Source organism: Doryrhamphus excisus, chromosome 21 (genome assembly GCF_030265055.1).
Source record: "Doryrhamphus excisus isolate RoL2022-K1 chromosome 21, RoL_Dexc_1.0, whole genome shotgun sequence".
Taxonomy (NCBI): domain Eukaryota; kingdom Metazoa; phylum Chordata; class Actinopteri; order Syngnathiformes; family Syngnathidae; genus Doryrhamphus; species Doryrhamphus excisus.
The window spans coordinates 7463124-7490146 of NC_080486.1; the positions used below are offsets into that span (position 1 = coordinate 7463124).

At 42.9% G+C, this 27023-nt stretch overlaps 6 protein-coding genes across 7 annotated transcripts in view; 3 read left to right on the top strand and 3 right to left on the bottom strand.

Moving 5' to 3' along the window:
- plxdc2b (plexin domain containing 2b) overlaps window positions 1-6973 on the top strand; it is a 29390-nt gene extending 22417 nt beyond the window's left edge. For both annotated transcript variants that reach the window (XM_058060439.1, XM_058060440.1), the window contains exons 6-14: window positions 383-501; window positions 569-668; window positions 1420-1515; window positions 1583-1664; window positions 3403-3463; window positions 3550-3688; window positions 4482-4520; window positions 5957-6117; window positions 6198-6973. In XM_058060439.1, the coding sequence (XP_057916422.1) occupies window positions 383-501; window positions 569-668; window positions 1420-1515; window positions 1583-1664; window positions 3403-3463; window positions 3550-3688; window positions 4482-4520; window positions 5957-6117; window positions 6198-6317 (917 nt within the window). In that variant the 3' untranslated portion in view covers window positions 6318-6973. The remainder of the gene's footprint in view (window positions 1-382; window positions 502-568; window positions 669-1419; window positions 1516-1582; window positions 1665-3402; window positions 3464-3549; window positions 3689-4481; window positions 4521-5956; window positions 6118-6197) is intronic.
- A 2460-nt stretch (window positions 6974-9433) lies between these two features.
- On the bottom strand, window positions 9434-11290 carry LOC131108963 (GTPase IMAP family member 9). Its single transcript, XM_058060441.1, has 2 exons — window positions 11162-11290; window positions 9434-10837 (listed from the first exon to the last, which is right to left on the bottom strand). The coding sequence occupies exons 1-2, from the start codon at window positions 11190-11192 to the stop codon at window positions 10083-10085; spliced, it is 786 nt and encodes a 261-aa protein (XP_057916424.1). The 5' UTR covers window positions 11193-11290; the 3' UTR covers window positions 9434-10082.
- A 115-nt stretch (window positions 11291-11405) lies between these two features.
- On the bottom strand, window positions 11406-12897 carry chmp4c (charged multivesicular body protein 4C). Its single transcript, XM_058060050.1, has 4 exons — window positions 12530-12897; window positions 12151-12328; window positions 11833-12068; window positions 11406-11764 (listed from the first exon to the last, which is right to left on the bottom strand). The coding sequence occupies exons 1-4, from the start codon at window positions 12747-12749 to the stop codon at window positions 11703-11705; spliced, it is 696 nt and encodes a 231-aa protein (XP_057916033.1). The 5' UTR covers window positions 12750-12897; the 3' UTR covers window positions 11406-11702.
- Window positions 12898-13109: 212 nt separating this feature from the next.
- On the top strand, window positions 13110-16092 carry zfand1 (zinc finger, AN1-type domain 1). The gene is made up of 9 exons (XM_058060049.1): window positions 13110-13191; window positions 13309-13456; window positions 13600-13642; window positions 13724-13763; window positions 13831-13958; window positions 14039-14130; window positions 14220-14338; window positions 15466-15621; window positions 15870-16092. The coding sequence occupies exons 2-9, from the start codon at window positions 13402-13404 to the stop codon at window positions 16047-16049; spliced, it is 813 nt and encodes a 270-aa protein (XP_057916032.1). The 5' UTR covers window positions 13110-13191; window positions 13309-13401; the 3' UTR covers window positions 16050-16092.
- A 351-nt stretch (window positions 16093-16443) lies between these two features.
- Window positions 16444-20156, top strand: maf1b (MAF1 homolog, negative regulator of RNA polymerase III b). Its single transcript, XM_058059798.1, has 8 exons — window positions 16444-16957; window positions 17191-17282; window positions 18685-18816; window positions 18895-19057; window positions 19157-19278; window positions 19364-19483; window positions 19558-19650; window positions 19719-20156. The coding sequence occupies exons 2-8, from the start codon at window positions 17200-17202 to the stop codon at window positions 19741-19743; spliced, it is 738 nt and encodes a 245-aa protein (XP_057915781.1). The 5' UTR covers window positions 16444-16957; window positions 17191-17199; the 3' UTR covers window positions 19744-20156.
- On the bottom strand, window positions 20144-26921 carry arl8 (ADP-ribosylation factor-like 8). The gene is made up of 6 exons (XM_058059799.1): window positions 26395-26921; window positions 24621-24681; window positions 22643-22790; window positions 22335-22418; window positions 22076-22227; window positions 20144-20869 (listed from the first exon to the last, which is right to left on the bottom strand). Exons 1-6 carry the CDS (start codon window positions 26438-26440, stop codon window positions 20821-20823), a joined length of 540 nt encoding a protein of 179 aa, XP_057915782.1. The 5' UTR covers window positions 26441-26921; the 3' UTR covers window positions 20144-20820.
- Between the last annotated feature and the right edge of the window lie 102 nt (window positions 26922-27023).

Genomic DNA, 27023 nt, shown 5'->3' on the forward strand with positions numbered 1-27023 from the left:
ATATTAGTGCAGGGTGTCCAAACTTTAGATTGTGGGGTACATTGTGACTTTTTTTGATATTATTAAACACACTTAAACCGTCACAATATCATCATGCAGGACGAATATGCTGCAGGCCAATAAAACATGTACTTTGGATATTACATTACTTCCTCTGACAGCTAGTGTTTTTATATTTAATTAGCAAGATTACATTAAAAAGTTATAATTCTTGACTATAACATAAACATAGTTTGACATACTTGAGAAATTCCCTGGGGATCAATAAAGTATCTTATCCATTGTCCTGTGCTTTCATATCAGCTTTCTGTGACTGTCAATCAGCTGCCAACATTGAAGCGCTTGCTTATAAGCAACACGTGCATGTTATTGAGCCCTTCAGGTACTTCTCTGGTGGTGCAGTGGGACCATGTCCACCTTCAGGACAACTACAACCTGGGTAGCTTCACCTTCCAGGCCACGCTGCACGACAGCGGTCGCATTGTCTTCGCTTACAAAGAGGCCAGTATGCATTCTTTTTATCCACTACTCAAACTGCGCACGGCACTAAAACCTGTGTTCATTTCAGATCCCCATCGAGGTGTCACAGATCAGCTCCGTCAATCACCCGGTGAAGGTGGGCCTCTCCGACGCCTTCGTGGTGCTCCACAAAATCCAGCAGATACCCAGTGAGTGTGTGCTGTGGTTTAAAAACAAAGGTGTTGCTCTTATGAGGAGATGGTGGCATGCACATGGCTCAAATCAACATCATAGATATTGCACATATTAGACATAAATAAGCATACTACAGCATACAGCATACTATATCGTCACATCAATATAACATGACACCTAGTGACCAATGATTAATAGTACATATTATGTCTTTGAATGCGTCTTCTGAATACCTTATATTTGTATGTTTGTTCATATAGCCATTTTTATGCTTGAAAATCCTTAGTAGGCCAATTAATCTAAACCAAAATACCCGCGCACAGGGAGAACCTGAGTTGTCCAACGGAGAGTCGAACCCAGATCTTCCATATCTCCTGACTGTGTATTTAAGTATATAATTCTATACTATTTTACTATACTGTGTATAATACAGTATATATAATATTGGTCTTATTGCAGTCCATCGACTAAAAGGCTTCTTTTGAACATAATGACTGACAGCTTGCAGTCAGTTCGTACCGTCTAGCAGAGGAAAAATGAGGATTGTTTCTTATTTATTAGACTGCAGCACAATGACAGTGGAGGATGGATGGCGCTGTTGACTCGCCTTGTTAACGGCCGACAGCAGATTTATGCCGCCGCCACTTGGCCATGTGCACAAAGAGAGGGAGGCATAGAGCGTTTGACCTCATTCTGCCTTCTTCTTTGTCCCACTTTTTGACTTACTTCTTTCCTCTCTCACTTTCTGCCTCTTTTTCCTCCTAGACGTGAGGCGGAGAACCATCTACGAGTACCACCGCGTGGAGCTGACCAAACTCAAGATCACCAACGCCACGGCCGTGGAAATGACACCTCTCCCCAGTGAGAGACAAAATAAAAGACAGCTGCCTGTGTGTGGACACTCTGACATAATGTCTTCCCTGTCCAGCGTGTCTTCAGTTCAGCACGTGTGGAGCGTGCATCTCCTCGCAGATTAACTTCAACTGTAGCTGGTGCCATCGACTCAACAGGTTGGTGGCTTCAAGCTCATATCCTCACATGACAGGAAACATCTTTAAAATGTTTGTCTTGCGCGGGGTTCGGCAACCTTTGCTATCAATGAATTGATAATTGATAATAAATTAATAAAGCCTTTGGAGAGCTAATCAGAAAGGGTCTAGAAGATACTGGCTACTGACTTACCGTGTATGAACTCAAAGAGTGGTAACCTCAGTGTGGACCTCAGGAGAAGCCGGCTGTGTGGGCGCCACCTCTAACCCAAGGAGGAGCACTCATTGTCGGACACACTTGTCAGAGGCACTACTGGTGCTGTGGAGCTCAGAAGCCAGATGTGAGTGCATTAATGCACCTTTCCCCAGCAAGAGCGTGCTCCTTGCTACTGGCTTCAGCAACACTTTGGCGGATATTTTTCGCTCATGTTCACAAAAATGCCGAAAATGTGAAATGCCGTTGACAGATGAAAATATTTTTCTCTTGCTGGGAATCACCAACTCCAATAACTTCTGCCTGAGCTTGTTTCATACACAGAGAAGCAGAGCTTACAGCCACGGCCCTTAAAGAAGCCCGTCCTTCTGTGACATCACAAATGTACAGTTTTGCAACGCCCTCTGACACCGATTATTTTGAGCATCCCAACCTTCTTTCATGACTCACTTCAAAATGTGCATCTTCTTCCTTCTTTTATATTTATTTATTTATTTGTTTCTTTCTTTTTTGACCGTTTTTGAGAAGGGAGAAGGAGATGCAAATGTAATTGTTTTGCACCTGCAATGTGATTTATCAACTGTAAAACTTGTTTGCAGTCTGTGTTTTTGAATATTATATGAAAAACTCCTTACAACACTGCATTTCTGTGCGCCCCTATAACTCCATCGTTCCATGGCAGTGTTCTAGTGTAGTAACGAGCCGTGTGTTTCACCTGAGCTGATAAAATACACTAATATCGGATCATTATGATGATACAATGTTTCTGCTGGAGTTCACCAGTGTGTTTATTTGCATCCTCCACCGACGCCATAACTTCAAACCTCATTTTTTGTTGACGGCCACTCTCCCTAACTCCCTATGTTGACAGCCAAACTCATTTAAATAGCGCTGTCTGCACCACTGTTGCACCAATTGCGCCAATTGAGACACAACACCAGGAATAGCTTTGAGCCAGGTCAGCCATGTTTTTTCTTTCCATTGACTGGAAGGCTTTGATGTCAGCCGTCGCTGTCTCAATGCTGCATTCAGAGAGCGAGAGGTCATGAAAGTGTGCTCCCTGCAGGAGGCGTCTAACTCACATGCACCATCAAAGACACGCTCCTTTGACCTTTTTATGAGGCGGCACATTTTCTTCATATTATACATTTTACAAGTGCCAGTGAAGAGGCGTTAAGTGTTTCCTGGCGGCTGGGAAGGAGGCTGACTGCTTTGTTTTGTTGGGCAGGAAAGACAGCAGCTGAGGAACACTTTAGAGTCCAATAAAGTTCTGATTTATTTTTATATTGATGCACATTGAATAGTTTCTATGCCACATATTTATTAGCATTGAGTGCTCAGCGTGGTTCTGTGGTTCTGCCCCTTGCTTCATAACAACCTCAGGCCAAATAAAATCATATTTCATCACGGACACCTAACAAACATTGACCAGCATTTAATGAGCCAGCTGGGATAGACTCCAGCTCCCCCGTGACCCTGCACAGGATGAATAATGAGTTCTTCATCTTCATCTTCATCACCTCTTCTTCTGTCCTCTCCTTTTAGATGTTCCAGTGGATTTGACCGCCATCGGCAGGACTGGGTAGACCATAGCTGTCCAGATGAGGTAAGGGGTGAAGATGGGCAAATGCAGTACCAGAGTTCAGTACATTCTTCTGCCGTGCATTGCATTCATGGCCTTTGTTGTTCCAGACGAAGGACAAGATGTGTGACATTATTGACACCACGTACCTCTACCCCAAAACCACCTCCATTGCTGCCAAAACCACACCGGGGAGCAAAGACGCCCCACCCTCCAGCTCACAGCCTCCCACCAGCGCCCCCACTGAAGGTAGTCTGGTCTTCTCTGGCAGCAAAGTTGCTATTGATGCTAGCAAATCATCCTGCTAACACTCTTAATTCATTCCTGTGAAAAGGAATTCCTCACTTTTATCTTGCGTTTCTCTCCTTCAAACAGTCAAGCCTCCTGAGAGGGTTTAGCATTAAAGGGCGGGGGGGTCAAGCTTTGATATTTGCAGCGTCAAGTAGCAAAGCGCATGATCCCAGCGGGAGGCTGAAAGTCTGCATCCTGCAGAAGAAGAGAAGCAGTATTTTACTGGTGACAGGACAGTGGACAAGATGTCCTTCAAACTTTTTCCCTTGATAGTCAGATTAACTTTTAATAAATCCAGTCAAATACAATAAATAATAACTAAAGGTGGTTGTTGCATGTTGTAAAAGTATGCAGAATGACAGGACATGGTCTCAACATTGATTGTTTTTGGAAAGAACTAGTCGATTGGGTTGACTAATCCATATTCATGATGGCTAATGGCGTTTGCTAAGCACATCTCATTTAATGATTCATTTCAACACGTCTGGAAATGCCAAGAAACCCTTTGAAGTAATTTGTCTGGCGTGGCTCATTTGCATAAAGTTTACGTGAAGTGGGTCACGCTACATTTCCATACTTCACACGTGCACGGCCGTTAACGCTGTGAATTATGCACGTGAAAGAATGCATTTTTAATCACGTGTGTGCATTTGAAGTTGAAAAGAAGAGGAATCTCAGTGGAGCAATTAGTTTGGAAAAAAACAACTCAAGAGAGAAATATTGATTCTTTGATTTGTTTGTGTCCTTGCAGACGATACGAAGATCGCGCTGCACCTTCGAGAAAACCAAGGTATGTGTTTGGTCTAGCATGCTACAATGAAAACATCTCAAATAGCCTACACTGCTGGCCTGAACGCTATCAGAAGCAACTTCAATTCGTGTATTTGTTACAAAATCTTTGTCCAATCAGATTTCAGCTTCTATGTTTTGTTTTGTTTTTGTATTTCATGCCATGAAATCTGCCCAAGGCCTTCAGAATTAGAAGTAATGGCCCATGTTGCTTCCACTATTAATAATGGGGTTGTTTCTTTAACTAATTTATTATTTGTTACACAAAATGTTTTGTCCAATCAGATTTCAGCTTCTATGTGTTGCCATGTCATGCTATGAAATCTGCCCAGAGCCTTCAGAATCAGGAGTGATGGCCCTTGTCGTTTTCATGATTAGTAATGGGGTTGTTTCTTAAAGCAATCTAGTATTTGTTACACAAAATGTTTTGTTCGATCAGATTTCAGCTTCTATGTGTTGCCATGTCATGCTATGAAATCTACCCAGGGCCATCAGAATCAGGAGTGATGGCCCATGTCGCTTCCACGATTAGTAAAGGGGTTGTTTCTTGAACCTAGTATTTCATTCATTCATTCATTCATTCATTCATTCATTCATTCATTTTCTACCGCTTTTTTCTCACGAGGGTCGCGGGGGTGCTGGAGCCTATCCCAGCTGTCTTTGGGCGGGAGGCGGGGTACACCCTGGACTGGTCGCCAGCCAATCACAGGGCACATATAGACAAACAACCATTCACACTCACATTCATACCTATGGACAATTTGGAGTCGCCAATTAACCTAGCATGTTTTTGGAATGTGGGAGGAAACCGGAGTACCCGGAGAAAACCCACGCATGTACGGGGAGAACATGCAAACACCAGATGGCCGAGAGGGGGGATTGAACCCTGTTCTCCTAGCTGTGAGGTCTGCACGCTAACCACTCGTCCGCCGTGCCGCCCCCAATCTAGTATTTGTTGCACAAAATGTTTTGTCCAATCAGATTTCAGCTTCTAGGTGTTGCCATGTCATGCTATGAAATCTGCCCAGGGCCTTCAGAATCAGGAGTGATGGCCCATGTCGCTTCTACTGTTAGTAATGGGGTTGTTTCTTTAACCAATCAGATTTCAGATTGGCCTAACAGAGCCAGCAAGCATGCATACAGTAACACTGAACGCTTGAACGCATCGTGACAAAAATAGTGCAGGGCTTCACTGATTCTCTTCCAAAACAAAACAGATATGGTGTTGTTTGTTGTGCTGTTTGCTGACGTTTCATATTCAAACACAAGAAACACCGCTTGTGCCCCCTGCTGGCCGACAAAAGAACAGCATGTGTCACTAAGCCCAAACAGCAGCAGTGATGAAATGATACAGACGTCTCTGTTACATTAAATGTGTATATAATATGTATAGTAATGCGTCATCATCCCAATTCGTGTGTATGTGTGCGTGTGCAGTGATGCCAGTGGACAGCATGGCAGACAGGAAGACGGGCACACATCCCCTGCACACAGGTTTGATTCTGGGGGTCCTCCTGGTGATGCTGATCCTGGTGGTGGGCGTGCTGGTCTACATCTACCATCACCCCACCTCGGCCGCCAGCCTCTTCCTCATGGAGGTGAATAGAATTTAACAGATGGCACTAGAGACAGATGCACCATCACACATCTGCTGACGTCTGGCTTTCTGCGTCCTCAGAGACGACCCAGCAGGTGGCCAGCCATGAAGTTCCGTCGGGGTTCGGGTCGTCCGGCGTATGCGGAGGTGGAGCCTGCGGGTCAGGAGAAGGAGGGCTTCATCGTTTGTGAGCAATGCTGAGGGATCGCATTCCCACTGCCACGCCACCCCCCTATTTTATTTTTCCAATTTAGCCCTCCTCATTATGATTGAGGACTTGCTCCTGAACCTGAACCTGGACCTGGTCCTAAACAAGGAAAGGGACCTGGACATGCACATGACAAGGAACTTCTTGTAGCATGGAACTAAGGGTTTTTTGGGGGGGTGGGGTGCTGTCATTGCCATGGAGATGTGATGATCCCGCCAACGTCCTTCTTTGTCTGTTTACTGTCCCCTACTGCTTTTAAAGAGAACTGCAGGCTGGACTAACTTTCTGCAGTGTTGGAGCACAAAGTCCAAATGTAAAAAAAATGTTTTAGTCCTTTGAAACATAATCTTCTTTATTCTTACTTTTGGCATTTTTTGCTTTAGGAGTTTGCACTTTTTTCCAGGTGGTACTAATGCAACTTGACAAGACAGGCGCTCGTGTGTGTGTGTGTGTGTGTGTGTGTGTGTGTGTGTGTGTGTGCAATGAATTTATTTTCCAAGTGTGTGTGTCTGTGTGTGAGATGAATTTATTTTCTAGGTGTGTGTGTGTGTGTGTGAATGGACAAAGACACAAAAAGACAGTTTGCTTGAATTGTAACTAGGCAGGAAACAGCTGGTGCGTTTCTTTGAATGAAGCATTGGTGTGCTCATTACTGCCTCACATTCATTACATTTTCATGTCACTTGTATTTATACTGAAAAGATATTTTTGTAAGTGTCTTTTTCTATTATTTCTTTTTCAAACTGCTCATGACAAATAAGAATGGAACACCTTTCTACTTTTATTTCAAACCAAAGCCCGGCACAGCTTAATCATAGCAACTTAATACTTAATTGAAGCAAACTGCTACAAATGTAAACGTCAGAAGCCATTAGTATGCTGCACTAACTAGCTTTTATTTCATTTAAACAGTATTGATGTGTGAAAAGTTCAAGATTGATATGACGTCTGATGATGTCATTGAAGTCATGGCTCTTAACGACTGACGTCATGGCTAGTTAACGGCTAATGACGCCATTGAGTCATGGCTCATTAGCGACTAATGATGTCATTGATGTCATAGCTTGTTAATGAGTAATGATTGATGATGTCATGCCATGTCATCAATTAATGATCTTGGCTAGTTAATGACTCATGATGTCATTGATGTCATGGCTCGTTAAGGATTGGAATCATGGCTGGTTAAGGAATGGTCATTGTCTTGGCTGGTTAACGACTGACGTCATGGCTCGTTAAAGACTGACGTCACAGCAAGTTAATGAATAATGATGTCATTGATGTCATGGCCAGTTAACAACTGACGTCATGGCTAGTTAATGACTAATGATGTCATTGATGTGATGACTGGTTAACGACTGATGTCATGGCTCATTACTGACTGATGATGTCATGGCTCGTTAAAAACTGATGTCATAGCGAGTTAATGAATAATGATGTCATTGACGTCATGGCTCGTCAAGGATTGACATCATTGCTAGTTAAGGAATGGTCATTGATGCCATGGCCAGTTTACAACTGACGTCATGGCTAGTTAACGACTAATGATGTCATTGATGTCATGGCTTGTTAACGACTGGTGATGTAATGGCTCGTTAAAGACTGATGTCATAGCTAGTTACCAACTGATGATGTCATTGATGTCATGGCTGGTTAACGACTGACGTCATGGATAGTTAACGACTAATGATGTCATTGATGTGATGACTGATTAACAACTGATGTGATGGCTGTTAATGACTGATGTCATGGCTCCTTAGTGACTGAAGTGATGGCCAGTTAACAAGTGATGTCATTGAAGTCATGGCCCACTAATGACTAACACATGGCTCGGTAACTACTGATGATGTCTCTGATGTTATGGCCAGTTAAAACTCCAGGCAGCCTCTTATCCAATGAGAAGCTTTGACGTGTCCTTTTCAAATTGGCATTGCATTGGAATTAGAAACCAAGAATACTTACCTGTGGTCAGGTGTCTTGTGCGGATTTGAGACCAAGTAGCGCCTTCTCTTCCACTATCACAGAGCGGTGGCGCGTGTTATTTTAACCCCGCCCGAAAACGCACCGACAGTTGTCATGGCAACCGCGCTGGTGCTGAACACCTCAGAGCCCCAATGCTTTATCTAGCAGAGGTCGTTTCCAGGGCAACAAGAGCGGCACACTTCCTGGGTTATCGCCGACCATGTCTAATGTTTCTTCTGACCTAATGTCTTATCTCCAGCATGTCTCCTCTGGTTTCCATTAACACATTCACCCCTCCTCGGCAAATTGTTTTCAAGTAACAGGTAATTAACTACTAACTACTACCGTTACCGTTAGCGACAGTGACTGTGGCACTTTATTATGAACTGATGTCTTAACAGCTGTTATCCGTCCACGGGCAAACACAAAATTAATGATGATTGGCCAACGGTAGAATACAATTTCATGGTTAGCCAATCAGTGCCAGAGTTCAGGTAGGTGGGCGTATCTTCGTTGACCCGTGTTGGAACTTTGTTGTTTTTTCCTCTACATGCGTTGCAACATTGCTGTTTTTCATCAAGTGCGCTAAATTTTAAATGTAAAATATGTTTTGTTGACAGCGATAGGAAATAGTCATGCTTGAACTGTACATTTTTAAAGATACACATCAGATCAGTGAAGGGTCACTACTGACTTTTCCTGGCGATTTAGTGCCATCTTCCGGTGACAAGTGGTAAATGACAATAAGTCATGTAAAAAATTCTAACAAACGGAAGTCGCCATGTATACCTGTACAATATTAGCATTAGCAGTAAGATGACGTCCCCTTTTAGTGCTTAAAGTTACATAAGATGCCAAAAACAACAAACGGCAAAGACGAGTTGGGCTGCATTCCAAAATTCTAGGGTTTCCTCTGTCCTTAAACAATGAAAAAAAAGAAGTTGCCATATACACCTGTACAATATTAGCGTTAGCACTAAGATTACGTCCCCTTTTAGTACTTAAAGTTACATAAGATGACAAAAAAAACAAACGGCACAAACGAGTTGGGCTGCATTCCAAAATGCTAGGGTTTCCTCTGTCCTTAAACAATGAAGTCAACTGTCATCCACAAAGACACCGGTGTGTCCTTGAGCATACATATATAAAAACACAAACAGTCCAAGTCAGTTATAAGTGCATTTATTGGTACATTTACTATTTGGTCATCGATTTACACCATCTGCAGTCACTGGTAAAAAACAATTACAGTGGTTAGCTGCTGTGTCATTGCAGTTAGGCCAAAATGGAGTGCAGTAGTCTGCAGCTACCAGCAGAGGCGCCGTTTTCCCTTTGTTACTTTACTAGTTATTAGAGGACCGGATGTAACAGATTGTTGGGATTAAGAAGCTTCGCTGTTTTCACCCCCATTCAAACCATCAATAATACAAAGTACAGTAGAAATAAATAGAATAGAAGACCATTCATTCTTCATTAACAGCAGTGTACAACTTTCACATTCTTTCCTAAAAGAAGATTCTTAGAGAGACCAAAGGCACTGACTGGTGACTGGTGCTACTTTGTTTTGGTTATCAGGACATCTGCATAGTCTCATGACAGACATTCTTTGGTGTAGACCACCACAACGTAACCCAACGACATGGTGCAGTGTCTCTTCCCAGTGGGCAAGTTGGTGAATTACAACACGAAATTGGTCAGTGTTGAGCCTTGTTCTAAACTATCAAGGTGTCCCTAATATTGAGATCAGCAAGCCAAAGTGACACCAGCGCTAACCTAGCATCGCTAACCTATCAGTAGTGTCACTCGGTGGGAAGCGGCGCTGCCTCGTTGGATAAAGTCGCGCCAGTGGTGTGTTTGGGTTTGGCGCCCAATTCATGCACATCTCTGGTGGGGTTTTGGTTCTCATCCAAGGGGGTCTTCTGCTGGTCCGCGGCCTCCTCTGGGTGGTAGTGGCCTCCTTCGTCTGCGACCATCTTCTCCACCCTCTCCATCAAGCGTCCTACCTGAGCTTGCTCCTCAAAGACGCAGTTGTCGATGACAAAGTACCTGCGCTTGCACTTCTCCAGAACCCACTGCAGATGGGCGCCCTCGCGGCGGATGTAGCGCTCGATGGAAATGTTCCGCAGCACCTCGGCCCAGGTGAACACCACCACCGTGTGCTTCCACACACGCTCGCCAAAGAGGCCCACGTGCTCCTCGATGCGGGCGCGGTCCACCTCAGTGAACATGCCTACAGGGATGACCAGCAGGAAGGCGTGCGGGCCGGGGGGGCACAAGGTGGCTCCTCTGGTGATCTCCTTCTTGTAGGAGAGCGGCGTGTCCTGGGAAGAGTACCAGCCGGGCGTGTCCACCACCGTGACCTGCCGACCTTGCACCTCCGTCTGTCTGGTGACGCAGAACTCGGCCGCGCGCTCCAAGCGGAACTCCTCCCGGCCCAGGATGGTGTTGGCAGTCAGGCTCTTGCCGGGCCACCTCCAGCCCAGAACCACCAGACGCAGCTCGGCCAGGACCTTCGAGCCCGCCTCTGTGCCGTTACTATCTCCAGACAAAGTCACTGAAACATCAACACATTCATGTCTGTTTAGTTAGTCCACTGTCACAGAGCTTGGTCTGGAAACAAAACGGACATTACTAAGTTATAATATATCAGCGACATGAACAGGAAGTGCCTTAACTTTCGTAATGAAGTCAAATTCCAGTAAAGAAAGTAAAAATAAGTCGAAAGTTGCTACAGTGAACTTAAGAGGCTGAAAAGGTGCCACAATCAACTTTAACAGCGTAAATGTTGCGTTTCGCCTGAGGGCTAATAATACCAAATAATACAATACATTCTTTTCATAATTCATGTCGAGCAGAGTGAACAAACATGCTAACTCACCACAAGTTTGATCGTGACCGCTTGCTTCCATGATGTAGTAACACAGAAACTCCCAAGGTTTTGACAATTACGTCGGTCAGGCGGAAAAACTGCTTTCTGTTTAGTGACGTTACTGCAGGCACGCCCACTTCCGGGAATGACTACCAAAATAAATGTCAACATGTCATGCAACACCAATGTCGGTTGTTTATTTGTTGGAAATAGAAACAAGCAGCACGTCGGTTCATAACAGAAAACAAGCACGTCAGTTATAGGAAGCGTGTTTTTATTATAGTTGGACATTTATTTACAATATTTAAACAAAGTCTGACTACAAGTTGTATTACATGTAGTGTAGCTTTTATTAATCCTTCAGTTGACTGAACGTAAACACAATTAAAAAACATGTCAGCAGGAAAGAAAATAGATGAGTTGATAAGATGGAATGCTAATGCTAATTGATAAATAGACAAACAGTAAAGTGTCCAAACAGTGCTAAAAGCTTAAAAACATTCTAATGCTCTTCATTCCCCCCCGGAAATACAAATGTTCCAAATGTTGTTTATGTCGCCCATGAAGCCAGCATACGCATGTCGTCCTCGTCTTCAACACGTCTCCTGGCCGCTGTCAAAACAAAGGAGCGTTAGTTGACGGATGTTTCAAGTATTCTTCTCCAGCCCGATGGTTCATACTTGCACGGTGGGACGTCCGTCCTGACGGCACCCTGGCGCTGGGCACTGAGGGCAGGCCGCCCATGCTCTTCATGTTGTCCTCCATCTCCTCCTGTTCCAGCTCTTCCAGCTCGGCCAGAAGTTCATCCTCGTCGTACGTGTCGCCGTATGGTCTCGAGATGGCTTCGTTGATCTCGCGGGCCACGTCCTGCTGTTCCGTGATGTCCTCCATTAGATCATCGATCTTGTTCAGGTCCCTGACCAAAGAAAGCACAAATCTCTCAAAAAGGTATCATGAGAAGGTGTTTGGTGCTACAGGAAGTGTGGCTGGATTCTCACATGCTCTCGTGGACCTTCTTCATGGCCTGGGCGGCGTAACCCATGTTCTTTACCACCTCCGTGTTAGTGTGCGAGTTCTCCAATGCTTCCCTCTGGAACTCGATGGTGGAGAGGGTGCCGTCAATCTGAGTGAGCTGCTGCTCCAGACGCTTCTTCCTCTTCAAGGCCTGCAGGGCGGCTGGGAGGTCACATGGGAAGGATGCGTGAGACTTTTGGTGGACGACTAACTACACTTTCAGTTATTATTGCCACCAAACCAAAATCAGTTAAAGTGACAAAAATGCCTCCCAGTCCACATCTGTACAAGATAATGTGTCTTTAAAGTTCACTCGTGACTTTATTCGACTTAAAAAGGCAGAATATACAAGATGGAACATACCCCTCTTATTTCGTGTGCCATGTTTCTTTGCTATCATAACTTCCTGCTCGATCCTCTTCTCCAGGTAGTCCTGTTTCTTCGTCAACATGTCCTCCGTCTCCCGCAGTTTATGGATGGCATCCTGGGGCGAGGGTCCTCCTCTGGATCGGTGTTTGGACTTGGACGCGCTCGAGGAACTGGAGCTGGAGCTCCCTTTGAAAAACTTCGAGATTTTGCTCATTTTGGGGAGCTTTCCGGTACTCTCGCTGGGTTTCTGAGGACGATGAGCTGCTCGGTGTTTCCAGGGTGTGTGGCGAGCTGATTTTCCAGCTCGACTGGATCTGTTAGAAACAAACAGAGAATGCACCTTTCACCACACCTATCACCGCACCTTTCCCCACTTACCTTCGTTACGTCATCGCAGCGAAGGACCGCCCCCCTCTACTTTTAGCACATTCTTAATTATTTTAACTTATTGTGTGTGAACATATATATTTCTATATTAGTACACAACGCTTTAGTGATAAACAGTCGACATCTAAAAATACATTGTTTTAAAAAAAAGTATTACAAAAATAAAATTCATTCATTTCCGGGGTCAAGCTGGTGTTTACATCCGGGAAGCAACAGTTGCTGGGTGGCGGTAAATGACACCAAAAGCTGCCAATAAATAACACGAAAAGGTAGAAGCCAGTCCAGCAATGTAGCCAGGTTTAATTTGATATCTTAAGGACACAAAATGTGTAGAACTGTTTAATTGTATACCCTTTGTAAGTCTGTCACCTATTACCCACTTTAAGGATACACACTCCGGTACAGTAGGAGGCAGTAAGCACGTGCACGTTGGTTGCGACCAGCCATAAACAAAACGAAGAAGAAGCACCCTCGCGCTAATGGCGGAACTAGACATTGGAAAGCACTGTCAACTGGCGTCTTGTCGCCAAAAAGGTTTACTCCCTCTCTCTCCTTATTTAGCACTGTTAGCATAAAGCTGCCATGATAAAAAAAAATCTAATTTGCTGTGCGAAACGTTTTTACGTGTGACATACTTTCCATGTTAATGGGTGTTGTCTCCATCCATTCCTCCTTAGACTTTCTACCATTTGTTTGTGATTCCTGCAGTGGCGTTTACTGGTAAAAAAAAAAATCTGTTTTTATACCCTTCTTGCTGACGATAATAATATTGTAATAGCCAGAGTGCCTCTTTTTTGACAGCCTTGAACACAGAAGCAGAGAAGCCCACTCCTGTTCAGAGGTACACTGCTTAACTGTATGTTTGTGTAAGATTATTCAAAATGAAAATCATCATGTTTATGTTCCAGGAGGGTGAAAAAAGAGAAGGTTCTACTTGCGGCGTCAGCACAAGTCATCCCTGCTCTTTGGAGGAGTGCAAAGTCAAAGAAGTGCTGCCCGTCATCTGCCCACAGTGTGAAAAACACTTCTGTTTGGCGTAGGTTTGCATTGCATTTGTCCACTCCTACGTCGTACTTCTCGTTTGAGTTGGTGAAAGACGTCATGTGTGACCTGCAGCCACCGCCATCAAGATGATCACAAGTGTGACAAGTTGGAGATCCAGAAGCCACGGATGGCAGCCACCAAAGAGCTGGTGCAAAGGATTGTGGGTCAGTTACTAACATGATTGCTTTGGTCCATGTTTTTTTTTAGCCTTAGTTGTTTCGGATTTTACTGACACACTATTTTTACAACTCAGAATCAAAGGACGGATCCAAAAGCAAAGGACGGAAAGGAGCAAAGAACAGCGCCACGGCAGCAAAGGTCGCGTTAATGAAACTGAAACTACACGCAGTCGGAGACAAGGGCTTGCCACAGGTATTTCATATTATTGTTGCTTATTTCATTTTCACGCTTTAATACAGGGCTGTCCAACGTGTAGCCCAGGGCTGTTTTTTATTGTAAAAGTTGTAATCTAGCAAGACAAATATGTCATTTTATGAAAATGAGGTAACATGATGAAGTCAGCTGGGATAGGCTCCAGCATACTCCCGCAAACCTAGTGAGGATAAGCGGCATAAAAAATAGATGGATGGATACTATGAGGAAACTTTCCTAATTTTAGTAGTATAAAGTTCATATATTGAAGATTTTTTTTTTAAGTTGTAGAAACAAAGTATTATGTGAATAAAGTCATAATTATGTGAAGAAAGTTGAAAAAAACAGCAGGAATGGGGAAAAATATGAAGAGAAAAACATTATGTTCTAACTGTATGTGAATAAACTAAAACTACTAAAACTAAAATAATGTCACTTTAGTAGCAAGGTTGAAATATGAAAAGAAAAATGACATAATAGAATATTATAAAATAATATAATATTATAAAGCTGTAATCTATGGAAAATTAGTTGCGGAAAAACTAAATTAAACTGTAAAAAAACAATCTGCTGTAATTTCTCTAGGGTCAATTTCCAGGAAGTATGATTCATTTTTAATAACTCATATATTTTTGTATCAAAACCCAAAAACCTTATCAAAACTCAAGACATGAACTAAGACTCAGTTTACGTTTAAGTAGATATCATCACTGAAAATAAGACATATTAGACATAAATATGTTAGCAGTTCCTTGTTCTTTTATGGAAAGTGTTGTTTCTTTTGGCTTTAAATGGCTGTACCCTTGTATTACCCAATATAGTAGCCAGAATAAGAGTAAACTATTAATAAAACTTACATGTGTTCCCTTGGAAACCTTGGTGAGGAGTTTAACGTCCAACACTGACATCTAGTGGCCGATGTAGGATACTGCTAAACTAATAATAAGCCGTATTCGACCAGAAAACAGTGATCTTTTATTCAAGGGACAACTTTTACAAAACATCCAAGTCTCCCTTGCATCCTTTCATTATTATTTAGTATGTGGCCCTCGGTGGAAAAAGTTTGGACACCCCTGCATTGATAGTTCTAACCCACCACTCATGTTCTGCCGCCTCTTGCTTTGCAGACAGAAAGAATCTATTTTCAAGTGTATCTACCTAAAGAGTCACATGTCAGCACTCAGCCCATGTTCTTCTGCTCCAAATGGAGCGTCGGGAAGGTGGTGGATTTTGCAGCCTCGCTGGCGTCCCTCAAAAACAACAACAATGTCCTCACAGCTAAGGTAACCATGCAACACAGGCACTTTTTATGTTGGCTAATCATGCAAAAAAACACAAATATCAGGATGTGGGAAGATGATCAATGACAATGACCCAATCATGCATGCATGCAAATCACCAGCAGAAACTTTGTTTTCGACATCTTGTGTTTTATTTGCCATACAGTTATGCTCATGGGATGACTTCCACACTTCCTTCTTTTCACCTCATTTTTCATGAGCACCTTTTTGTCCTCTTTGCTACCTATTAGAAGCTGCGTCTCTGCCATCCCGCCACAGGTAAGGCTCTGCGACAGGACGACAGCCTGCACTCGCTGCTGACCAGCCCAGAAGACCCCCTGCACAATGGGGGTAATGTGATCCTGGAGTACCTGGACAATGATAGCTCAGGCGTGGAGGATGTTTGGCACTATATTCATTCACTTGGCTGAACAAATCACACATGCAATAAAATCGAAATGGAATGCATTTGGTCATTTCAGTAAATAAGGTCATTTACTGATTTTTATATTTTTTTATTATAAATATATATATATATATATATAATATTTTATGTATTTTATATTATATATATATAATTAATTATAATATAATAGAATTTACTGATTTTTATATTTATATATTTTTTATTATATATTTTATTATATAAATATATATGTTATGTATTTTATATTATATACATATATTTTTTTTTTTAATTTAAATGCATTTAAAAATGTTTCTTAAGATATTTGACACTGCTCGAGCTGGAAGGACAATCTTGGCCAATCCCAAGAGTATTGGTGTGATTGGCACATGCACCGACCAATCACGAGCTTTCCTTTAGTCTCGAGGGTTGGACGTCATAAATGAGAAGGGGCTCGGCTGCATCGGACAGAAGACAGTGTTATTGACCAACAATTCCCTGCCTTAGAAGGACTCGCACGATAACAGACTTATTGTTATTTTATATCCGACTTCATAGTTACTTTTTGCATTCCTATTGGTCGAGTCGCTTGTTAAAACGGCGACTTGATCCCGACAATCCGAGCTTTGAGTGCACTTAGGTCGAAAGGGATGCCGCCAAAGACACACTCCGACGGGCGCAAGCAGTCACTGGATGTCATCTCGTCGCATTTAATCGGAAAGAGTAGTTTTTCTATAAACCTAAAGAGCCTCCGAGCAGCGCAACCTCCACCGAGTGTATGTCAAACAATTGGTCACTAAGAACCGGAAATAATAAGACAGCTAGCCTAGCATTAGCGGCGACGTCTCCGGAGCGAGCAAACAAGCCGAGAGCGAGGAGGTCACAGCGATACTTGGTGGAAGTTCATCTCCTTGTGTGCGGGAACATTGTTTAGTAAGTCATTCTCTACCGAATGTGTTCTATTTCTCTTACTTTTAACCCTCAACATCTTTTGTTTCCGAACACCGATGGTGGGGGAGGGGCTCGGATGATGCTTGTCCTGCCCAAAGTGGCCGCAAGGGGGCGACGTGGTTGTTTTGGTGGTTTCCAGCATTTTGCAATAAACAAGATGACATTTTTTTACACTTTTAAAACCCTGCAATCTAATTTCACTTTTTGTTTCGCAGAAGACTGCAATGAAGCTGCTGGAAAACTCCAGTTTTGAAGCCCTCAGCTCTCGTTTGTGTGCAGAAACAGGAGAGTCTCGCATTCTTGGCAGGTAAGAATTGTCTTGTTTTTCTTACACATTATTATTATGATTATACTCTATTGTTTATATTTCTATGGATAGTACAGCAGCGATGTAAGTGTAATTGGGAGTTCATGGGGCCAGTAGAGCGTCGTACTTGTTAGTCAATGTGGCAACAGAAGATAAACTTTAACCTTCGTATTATGTAAGACCTCAGGACTGTACTTATAGTATACACACACACACACACACTGGCTGTTTCCAAGTGTGTAAAGATTGTGTATTACAGTATGTGGGCTTTTTAACATGACTCTTTAGCTGCTCAGTGGATTGGTTAATGTAGAATTAGTAGTATAAAAATACTACATACATCATGATACTTCATGACTTGCACTTATGAATTACTGATAATAAAAAAAATTCTCATTTATTATATAAAAAAAACCTGAAATGTAATAAATGACACGACAGGATTAATGAAAACACAAACCATAAATATTTCAAAAACAATGAATAAACATTAAATATCAATACCAGGCCTAATAGTAATAATGTAAGAAACTGAACATTTAGAAAATTATTCAAAATAACATTTTAATTATTATTTATTTATTATTATATTATATTACAGTATATATTATATCATTATTATATTGTTTCTTTATTTATTTATTAATTATTAACAAAAACAATATTTAAGAAAAACATATTAGCAATAACTAATTTAAAAAACAAATAATAAAATAATTAAAAACTCAATTGTTAATATGCAGTAATAGAGTTAACTAAAATTTAGTTAAAAAACTATTGAAACAAATTATTAATTAAAAAAAATACCAACATTAATGATTTAAAACATTCTTAAATAATTTCAAAAGCAATAATTAAAAATAAAAATGAATTCTTAATAGACGGCATTTGTATATATAATATATGCCTCATTCACACACTGATGGTGGAGGCTGCCATGCAATCATAATGAATTACTAATAAAACACTTAGCAGTAATTAATTTAATACCAGTAATTAAAAAAAATAACAGTAGTGAATTTCTACTAATACACAGCACTTCTTTCAAAAACAGTCAATAAAAACACTAAGAGTAATTAATAATGAATTATTCTGAATGTAAAATGTAATGAATTATGACTAAAAACAGCAGTAATAAGTGTAAGCATCATGAATAATTAGTAAAAACATAATTAGTGTTTTGTGTGTGAAGGGTGAGGTCAGTGTTTGTTGACATTGTCGTGGGGGGGGGGGGGGGGGGTAAAGGAGGACAAGCTTAAAATACATGACTTGTTGTTCTTACGTAACCTCTACTAGAACCGCCAGAACGTTCCATCTTGGTATGGATTACAGTCGGACATGCATGACGCTTGTGTCTCGGTGCCACTTGAACATGTCGCCAATGATGCGTTCACTGTGACAGGATCGAGAGCTACTCGTGCAAGATGGCGGGCGATGACAAACACATGTTCAAGCAGTTCTGCCAGGAGGGGGAGCCTCACATCCTGGAGGCCCTGTCCCCGCCCCAGTCCACCGGCACCACCAGCCCCTCCCAGTGAGTGCGGTCCTTCCAAGTGGGGTCAGAGTGTGACCCCCCCGACCCCCATGACTGACTTAAGTGTGTGCTGTGCAGGTTGGCTAAGAGCAGCGAGGACGGGGAGAATCCTCTGAGCGACAAGTGCTGCAGGAAGACTCTCTTCTACCTCATCGCCACGCTCAACGAGTCCTTCAGGCCCGACTACGACTTCAGTGCGGCGCGGGCTCATGAGTTCAGCCGGGAGCCCAGCCTCAATTGGGTAAGCAGGGGGGCGCAGGCGTCTTTGAAATTGAAAGTGTTGCTGCCAAAAAAGCTTGGTGTCCATCATCATCATCATCATCATGTGTGCTCCTTCCAGGTGGCCAACGCCGTCAACAGCAGCTTGTTCTCCGCTGTGGGAGAGGACTTCAACTCTGTGGGCCCCGAGCTGTGGAGCGCTATCGACCAGGAGATCAACCTGCATGCCTGTGACATCTACAGGTGGGTGTTCTGATGTCATCTTACTCTTTGTTCTAAGCTGCATATGAGTTAATGGCGCCCTCTGGTGGTTGACTTTGTCTTTCAGCTACAATCCTGACCTGGACTCAGACCCTTTTGGAGAAGAGGGGAGCCTCTGGTCCTTCAACTACTTCTTCTACAACAAGAAGCTGAAGAGGATCGTCTTCCTCACGTGTCGCTCGATCAGGTGAGCATCCGCAGTGCAGCTGGATGTCCATCATATGACATACGTGATGTACGTGACGTGTTGTTGCCATGCAGCGTCCTGAGCGCTTACGGCTGCGACAGTCTGGAGAACGAGCTGGACATGGAGCTGGAGGACGACGACGAGATGGACGCTTTAACGGAGGACAGGTGAGTTGGCCCGGTGCCAGTGTTGTGGTCACGTGATGCCAGTCACCTGACTTTCGTTCCTCTCCCAGGTGTCCTCGAGCTTTGTGCGTGTGAAATCAAAAGCGTTTTTCCCGCTCGTCCTGTCCCTCCTTTTCATTTGGACGTCCCCAAAAGACTGATGCATGTTTTCTAGCTGGCTTTATTAGATGTCAGACATCGCTGTGACAAGCAGGACGTTCCCGTTGTCCCCAAAGAGAGCAGGTGGGTGGGATGAACCCATACCAGCGTCAGAGACAAACTTGGGAAGATGAAAGTTTCCATCCTTGTGACACGTTCATGACTGAAACTTGTCAAATGCTGCATTTTTTGTGAAAAAGCTAACTTTGACCTTCTTTATCAGTCCTATCTTGCCAGTTTTTACTGATTGTGTCTTAACTTGAAAAGTGAATGTATAGTCCAACTATAGACTGTCGTGTGTGTTGAATATATTGCAGATGTGAATAAAAAGCCTTGGTTATGATGGTAAAGCATAGAAGAAAAGCATTTAATGAAACATGTTAGCATGTAATATGTAACATGTCACATGGTACCTGAGCCAGTCAAAGGTGGTTAAGGCCGAGCCGTCCTGTTCACCAGGCCGTGGCTCAAATACTGACGTCATCGTCTCACTTTGCTAGAAAAGTGGGAAATAATGCACACATGCAAGAGCACCATTTCTTTAAAAAGAAAAACATGAAAATACTGTCATTAAAAACGATTCCGGCGCCAGTGAAGGCGGAGGACAAACAGGAAGTAAAAGTGACATGAGCGAGAGGAGATTCCAGTTTGACGACATTTGGGAGACACGGCGTGACGGGGGTCACGTAGCTTATGACGAGCGTAACAAGGTGTGCAATGACAAACATCCTCTTCATTCTTCCGATACTCACCATCCCTTTTGTTTGACTCGGAAGTTGTATTAAAAATAAAAAATAGCCTCCATGTGGTGCACGTGTAGTCCTAAGGATCCAGACTTGACTCCTGTCCTTTAGTCCTAAAACCTTGACCTTTAACCTTATGTAGTGTTGATGCCCAGACAAGCAGCAACTTGCTGTCCATGCTGTCGTCTGCTGAGGTCTGCATCCAAAATAATAACAGGAAGGAAATGCTGGTGGTGATGGGGGGTGGGGGGGGGGGTGGGTAGATCCATGGCTATCTCAGGCCAGCCCGGGAGGTCATCCACTCCAGACCCTGACAAAGCCTGCAAACACAAAACATATATACTGTATTATACTAGTATTCCTATGTTGAATAGCATATATACTGTAATATACTACTATTCCTATATTGAATAGACTGCCATCAAAAATTCATCACTCTGATGCTAACGGGACATGTTTGATACCTTCGTGACACGCATGATCACAAGGAGGTCATAATGCAGGGAGGAATCGTACATTTAGTAGTAAACAAGACACTTGGGAAATGAAGTATGAGACGCAGGTAAGTGTCTTCTCACTTTTACTGTTAGATTGTACAAAAGTGCATCATAAGGCACAATATTCATTTGCATTAATTATTTTCAATTATTATTGATTTCAATATAACTTATGTCTATTATATGTGCAAGGTGTACCCAGCCTCTAAAGGAATAAGCAGCATAGAAAAGATGGCTGATGTTGCTATGAATACGCATGCACACATGAGCGTCTTTGCTAGCGTTGATGTTGCGGAGTCAGCATTCGGCCCCATGACTCTATAACCTACTAACCCAGACTTACGGTGCGTTTAAAGACTTAGGAAATGAAACCTTGGCATGGGGTTTTGAGTTCATGAGGTGATTGGGATGTGACACCAAGACAACATTTTCAGTTTTCTCTTTTTGTCACACACTCAATCTTAGCTTTTCATGATCTAGATCACCTTTGAATATTTCCCTCTGTGTCATCAATCTATGGAATATATAGGCTTCACTTTCTCAAAAAAGTGACAAAACACTGGACTGTGATGATATTGCGATATTGTACATGACATCAATTCATTTCTGATGTCAAGCACAGCATCACCTAGTGGTGTCCATGGATACAGGTCTCCAGGTCTCGTCCTACTTGTGGGGTCAGGGGGAACTTCTACCCACATGAACTCCCAAGTCAACCACACGGTAATAAAAACAACAACAATGCCTTCATTGTATCCCTGTGCTTGTCGTGCACACTGGAAGGTTCCAACGAGGCTTACTGGGAAGAAGTTCCATTCCTGATTGAATAATGAGATGCTACACTGCTTGGTTATCACTGTCCATTTTGTAGGAGCAGATCCTCCAATCCTTATCCTATTCATCATTAGCGTAAAGCTAGAAAGTGTACTAGGTATTACTCCGCTTACGTATCGGTCCACCATGTGACTAGCCAGTAACCATGAAAGGTAACAGGAAGAGCCCCTGTAAAGCCTTCAGTGTCGGCCTTACCCTTCTCCTGTCAGGGCACAGCAGGACTGGATGTGCCAGGGGTGGTCTTTGATGGAGCTCAGCGTCAAGTATTTGGATATCTCCACCGCCGACATGCAGTCCTTCATGTCCTGCTTATTGGCGAATATCAGCACAGCTGCTTTCCTCAGGTCCTGTGGGGGCAGCGGGGAGGGGGGGCGGCGGGGGGGGGGGGGGGGGGGGTGTTAGGGAGTCCAGCTGGACTTTCTTTGACAAGAATGAACAAAGAAGTGGTGCTGACCTCATGAGCTAACATCCTGTAGAGTTCCTCTTTGGAGATGGCCAGACGCTCCCTGTCTGTGCTGTCCACCACCAGGATGACAAACTAGGAGGACATGACACTGCCTTTATTTACCACACCGCCGTTGGACGACAAAGAAACGCTCAATGCGGGCAGAAGGCCATCAGACACGGGATGAATGCCGTCATGGCAACCACTCCACCCGCTCTTTGTTTCCACCTCCATCTGCTCCTTCCGTCAAGTCTGACGAGAACGTGAGCGTGCAACCTCTGACCTGGGCGGGCGGTCTAAACAAAGCGTGTGTGTACCTCTGTGTTGGAGTAGTACGTGTTCCACGAGGACCTGAGAGACTCCTGTCCACCTATGTCCCACATGAGGAAGTGCGTGTTCTTCACCACGATCTCCTCCACATTGCTGCCGATGGTGGGAGACGTGTGTACCACCTCGTTCATGAGACTGGGGGGAGGTGGGAAGAAGGGATGATTAGCCTTTAGCACAAGTCACTTTGATAACAAACAGGGACAAACATCTCAGCTGTATTTCCAAGATGGAGATCTTAGAAGTCTTCTGTAGCTACAGCAGTAGTTCCCCCCTCACTGTGCCCAGATTGCTGTGGAGCCCGCATGCTAGGGACCATTTTAGGGCAGGACAATATACTATGATTTATAATATGACTTTTTTTTTTTTTTACAATCTCTGGTCAACAATAGTAATTTAGGGTATTCATGGCTATTTTGTCCAATGTTATCTTTTATTGGATCTTTATTGGATTAGGGACCCGACTCACAGAGGTTTGTTCCAAAAGACAAATGAATGTAATGGAAAAAGTACATTCAGAAACACTTTGAAACAAATTGAATATGGTTATGAAAATAGCGCTTCAAAACATCAAAAATAATGCAACCAATTTGCTCCAACACAAATGGATGTGTAACAACTCTTTTATTGCAAATGGTGATCAGAAATCAGTGGGGAAGGCTTAAGAAACATGATCATTTGCCACTTGGCAACATGTGTATCTTGTCACACCACCAGGAGGAACAGGAAGAAAACAAAGAAGGCAAATCCAATATGTTTCAGTAAACTTTACCTTCAGTGGTCAAATTGGTTTTGTGGCTGTGTTTTGATTTAGTGGAAACGAGATCAAATGGCTCTTTTGATGCCAAAAAAGTTGTCAACCCCGGTAACAGGTTTTAAGAAACTTGGAATGCACACGTTTGGTAAACAGCAGGATGGAATACATTCAATTGTCAGACATGCAAACTATGTACTTCAAGTGATTCTTGTGTTTTGGGCCGGCAGTTTGCCGCGGAACTGAAACCGCCACACTTCCTCCAAGTAGCCTTCTACTGCGTCTACTGTGTTTCTGAACTGCGTTTCCACAGCTGAGAAATCAATTTGTGGTGATAAGGTGTGGCATCATTATCATCATGTGTGTAATTTGCTGTGGTTTATTTTTCCTAAAGTGAAACAATGCCATCATGTACAATAGTAGGAATTTGAGGAGTGTGATTGTTCATATTTTTTTTTTAGTAAATGAAGTTTCCTTATTGGCTGAATAATATAAAGCCCACTCTAGTCGGACCCATTTTGTCCATTTCTCATCATTTATACCAGGGCCATAAGTACCATCCATGACTTTATTATTTTGGAGTACACAATATTGGAACAGGCTTGATAAAGTGATATTACTCAGTGAATAGTCAGCAACAGATGGGATTCAAACCCAACATTACTCATCATTGACACGGGCTGGTCATCGAGTACACTCAGAATTAATGACTTTTTGCCATCCTGTAGAAGCTGCTCACGGTTTTTTCATGTTTTGGACAGCCTTGGTCGTTTGAGGGATCGTATCTGTACTCTTGTACAAATCCTCATGATGTTTGGTCGGTCATATTAAACTTGCCGAGTTACAATGCACGTCAATACAATCATATTGGTTTTTTTTGGACTAATAACCGGTACATAACCCTACATATTACAGAAATAGGTGTATTCTCTTGTTAAAAATAAAAAGTGACAACTAGAAACATGTAGCATTCTGGTCCAAATCAAGCTAAAATGACCACAATTGCTCCCTAGTGTTTAGGAAGCTCACGGCATTCCAACAATGGAATTTGACGTAGTGACGAATAATTCCTACACTTACATGTGTCACAAAACTGTTTCAAGAATCCTCTTTTACTGCAGATGAACACTAATTCCTACCGAGATGTAAACCAACAGCACGTGTTGAGCCCATGATTAGATGTACCTAATCAAGTTCCTAATGAATCAACTTACAACTGGTAGAGGATTGTCGTCTTCCCAGCGTTGTCAAGGCCAACAATGATCACCTTGTGCTCTGCAACATAAACAGAGTACAGCACATTAAAATGAATAGAATACTGAACATGTGAAAACAAAATGGTGAAAGGTCACAAGTTGACTATTATTGCGTGACAATGCGTTTCTATGGCATCCTCTCATCTATTAGCAGCACCAATGACTCAACACCATGGCTGTGTTGTCATGTAATTATTCAATTAAAATAAAGCACTGATCTTCCCCTTTGTCAATCATCCAAGACCTGACTGTTCGTCTTCGTCTATACACCCAAATTAAGAATAGTCATTCGTGATGGCAACAGTTTGAACCTGGAACAGATTTCCATTTCCATGACTTCCTATGCCAGGGGTATCATAACTTTTTCCAGCAGAGGCCTGCATAGTCAAAATCAATTTTAGTTTTCCTACTAAAATTGTATTTTGAGAATGTACTTTGGGCCCCTGTGTCCTAAGGGAACAACAATTGGCAAATGCAAACATGCAGTGTGTAGGAAGGAAGGAAGGAAGTTGACCTGTAAACAAAACCGCCACACTTACATATGTATGTATTTGTATGTATGAATTTTTTAGCTCCTATTTACCATAAGCTGACTTATCACAAGTGTGGCACATCAAAATGCTGGTTAAAAGCCATTTGTACAGCATTTTCCAATCTTCAAAAGGTACTCAAAAGTACTTTGAACTTGTTACCTCATTCACCTACTGATGACACAGCATCAGAACCAACTTGGGGTTCAGTATCGTGCTCAAGAATACAGAATCAAACTCACATCAGTCAAGTTGGGACAAGATCCTTGCAACATGGGGTCGTACTTTATCGTGTTTCAACATGAGTTGGAGTTAAATGGTACAACAATGGGGCTCAGGATCTTATCACTGTATACAACCCCCATCACCACCATGGGCCGCCTCGTCCACAACACTGACATCAACAAACCGACATCAAATCATCTTTGACCTGCCCTCTACAGAGAAAACCGGACTTCACTTCTCTGAAAGCGCCAGCCGTCATCATAAATCAGCACTTACCGCTTACGGTTTGCACACAAATCGCACAGTTATGCAAACCAAATGTTTGCACCTGATCTTGGAGGTCAGCTGTTGTGACGCCGACTGGATACACAGTATCGTAGAGAAATGAACACGCAATTCACACGCAACAGGTCTCGTCGACATTCCTGGAGTCAGCATGCTGATTGCACCCCCCCTCTCCAACACTTGCCACATCTGTGGCGTTTCCTGTGTGATAAAACTGCACATTCTGGAGTGGCCTTTTGTTGTGGCCAGACTTCTGCAATGATGTGTAATCAGCATCTTGATATGACACACCTGTTAGGTGAATGGATTATCTCAGCCGGAGAGAACGAGGCCTTTACACACATACAGTTTTCTTTTTTGACCACCCACAAAAATGTCTTGTTTAAAAAAAAAAAACAAGGCAGCAGTTATCCTACCACAAAATGTAACTCACTCCTAGAACTTGTGGCCACGACTGTATATATAATGTATAGAATACATACATAAGACGGGTACATGCTGGTGGTGTCTTTTGTCTGGAGGGAACAACAAGTAACTTCACGAACAACCACACACTCAAAGGTCGACAATTTAACACCAATGTTGGAGTACTTCATTAGTAGAACAAAGATAATAGAATTGCTGAACTATTTTTTTTTAGGAATTGTTCAAGTTTTTTGCTTGCTAGCAGAACAAAAAAAGTGTTCACGCACCTTGGTTACAGAAGAAGCTCCATAGTTTGGCGAATATGAGGCCCATTGTTTAAAAGGATGATAAAGTCCTTTCTTCCTTGAGTAAAGTGGACCACGGTACCGAGCTCGAGCCCTTGGAGTCCACTGGCTGCGGCTAGCTAACATTAGCAAGCATCGGCTTACGTTAGCTAACAGCAGCGCGATGCTCTCTTGTCCGCAAAAAGCCTCACTGACTTTTTCAACAAGGACTCCATGCGGCCGGGAGGCACCTACAATGTCGTAGGCGCGACTAAAATGACGAGAAAAGCCAACATGGACGGAGAAGGTTGTTATTCGTTATTAAACCGTTTGTCGTCGCCCTCGGTGTGCTCGATGCTCCGCTCTGGGCAGCGGGTAGTGGTGTATCGGTGGCTGCTGCAACGGCTCTTTAGAGGTGGTTCTTTGGAATGAACAACAGAAGGCGGCTCTTTTTTCAGTCGCGGTTCTTCTTCTGTTTTTTATTGGTGGTTGACAATCACCTTCTATTGTGCATTGCCGCCACGTTGTGTTATGGAGCCTGAATCAAAACCCGAACCTACTGTAAATGTCTTGCCATTCCTATCACACTATATTCATCATCACGCATTTATATAATTGTATTATATAGTTAA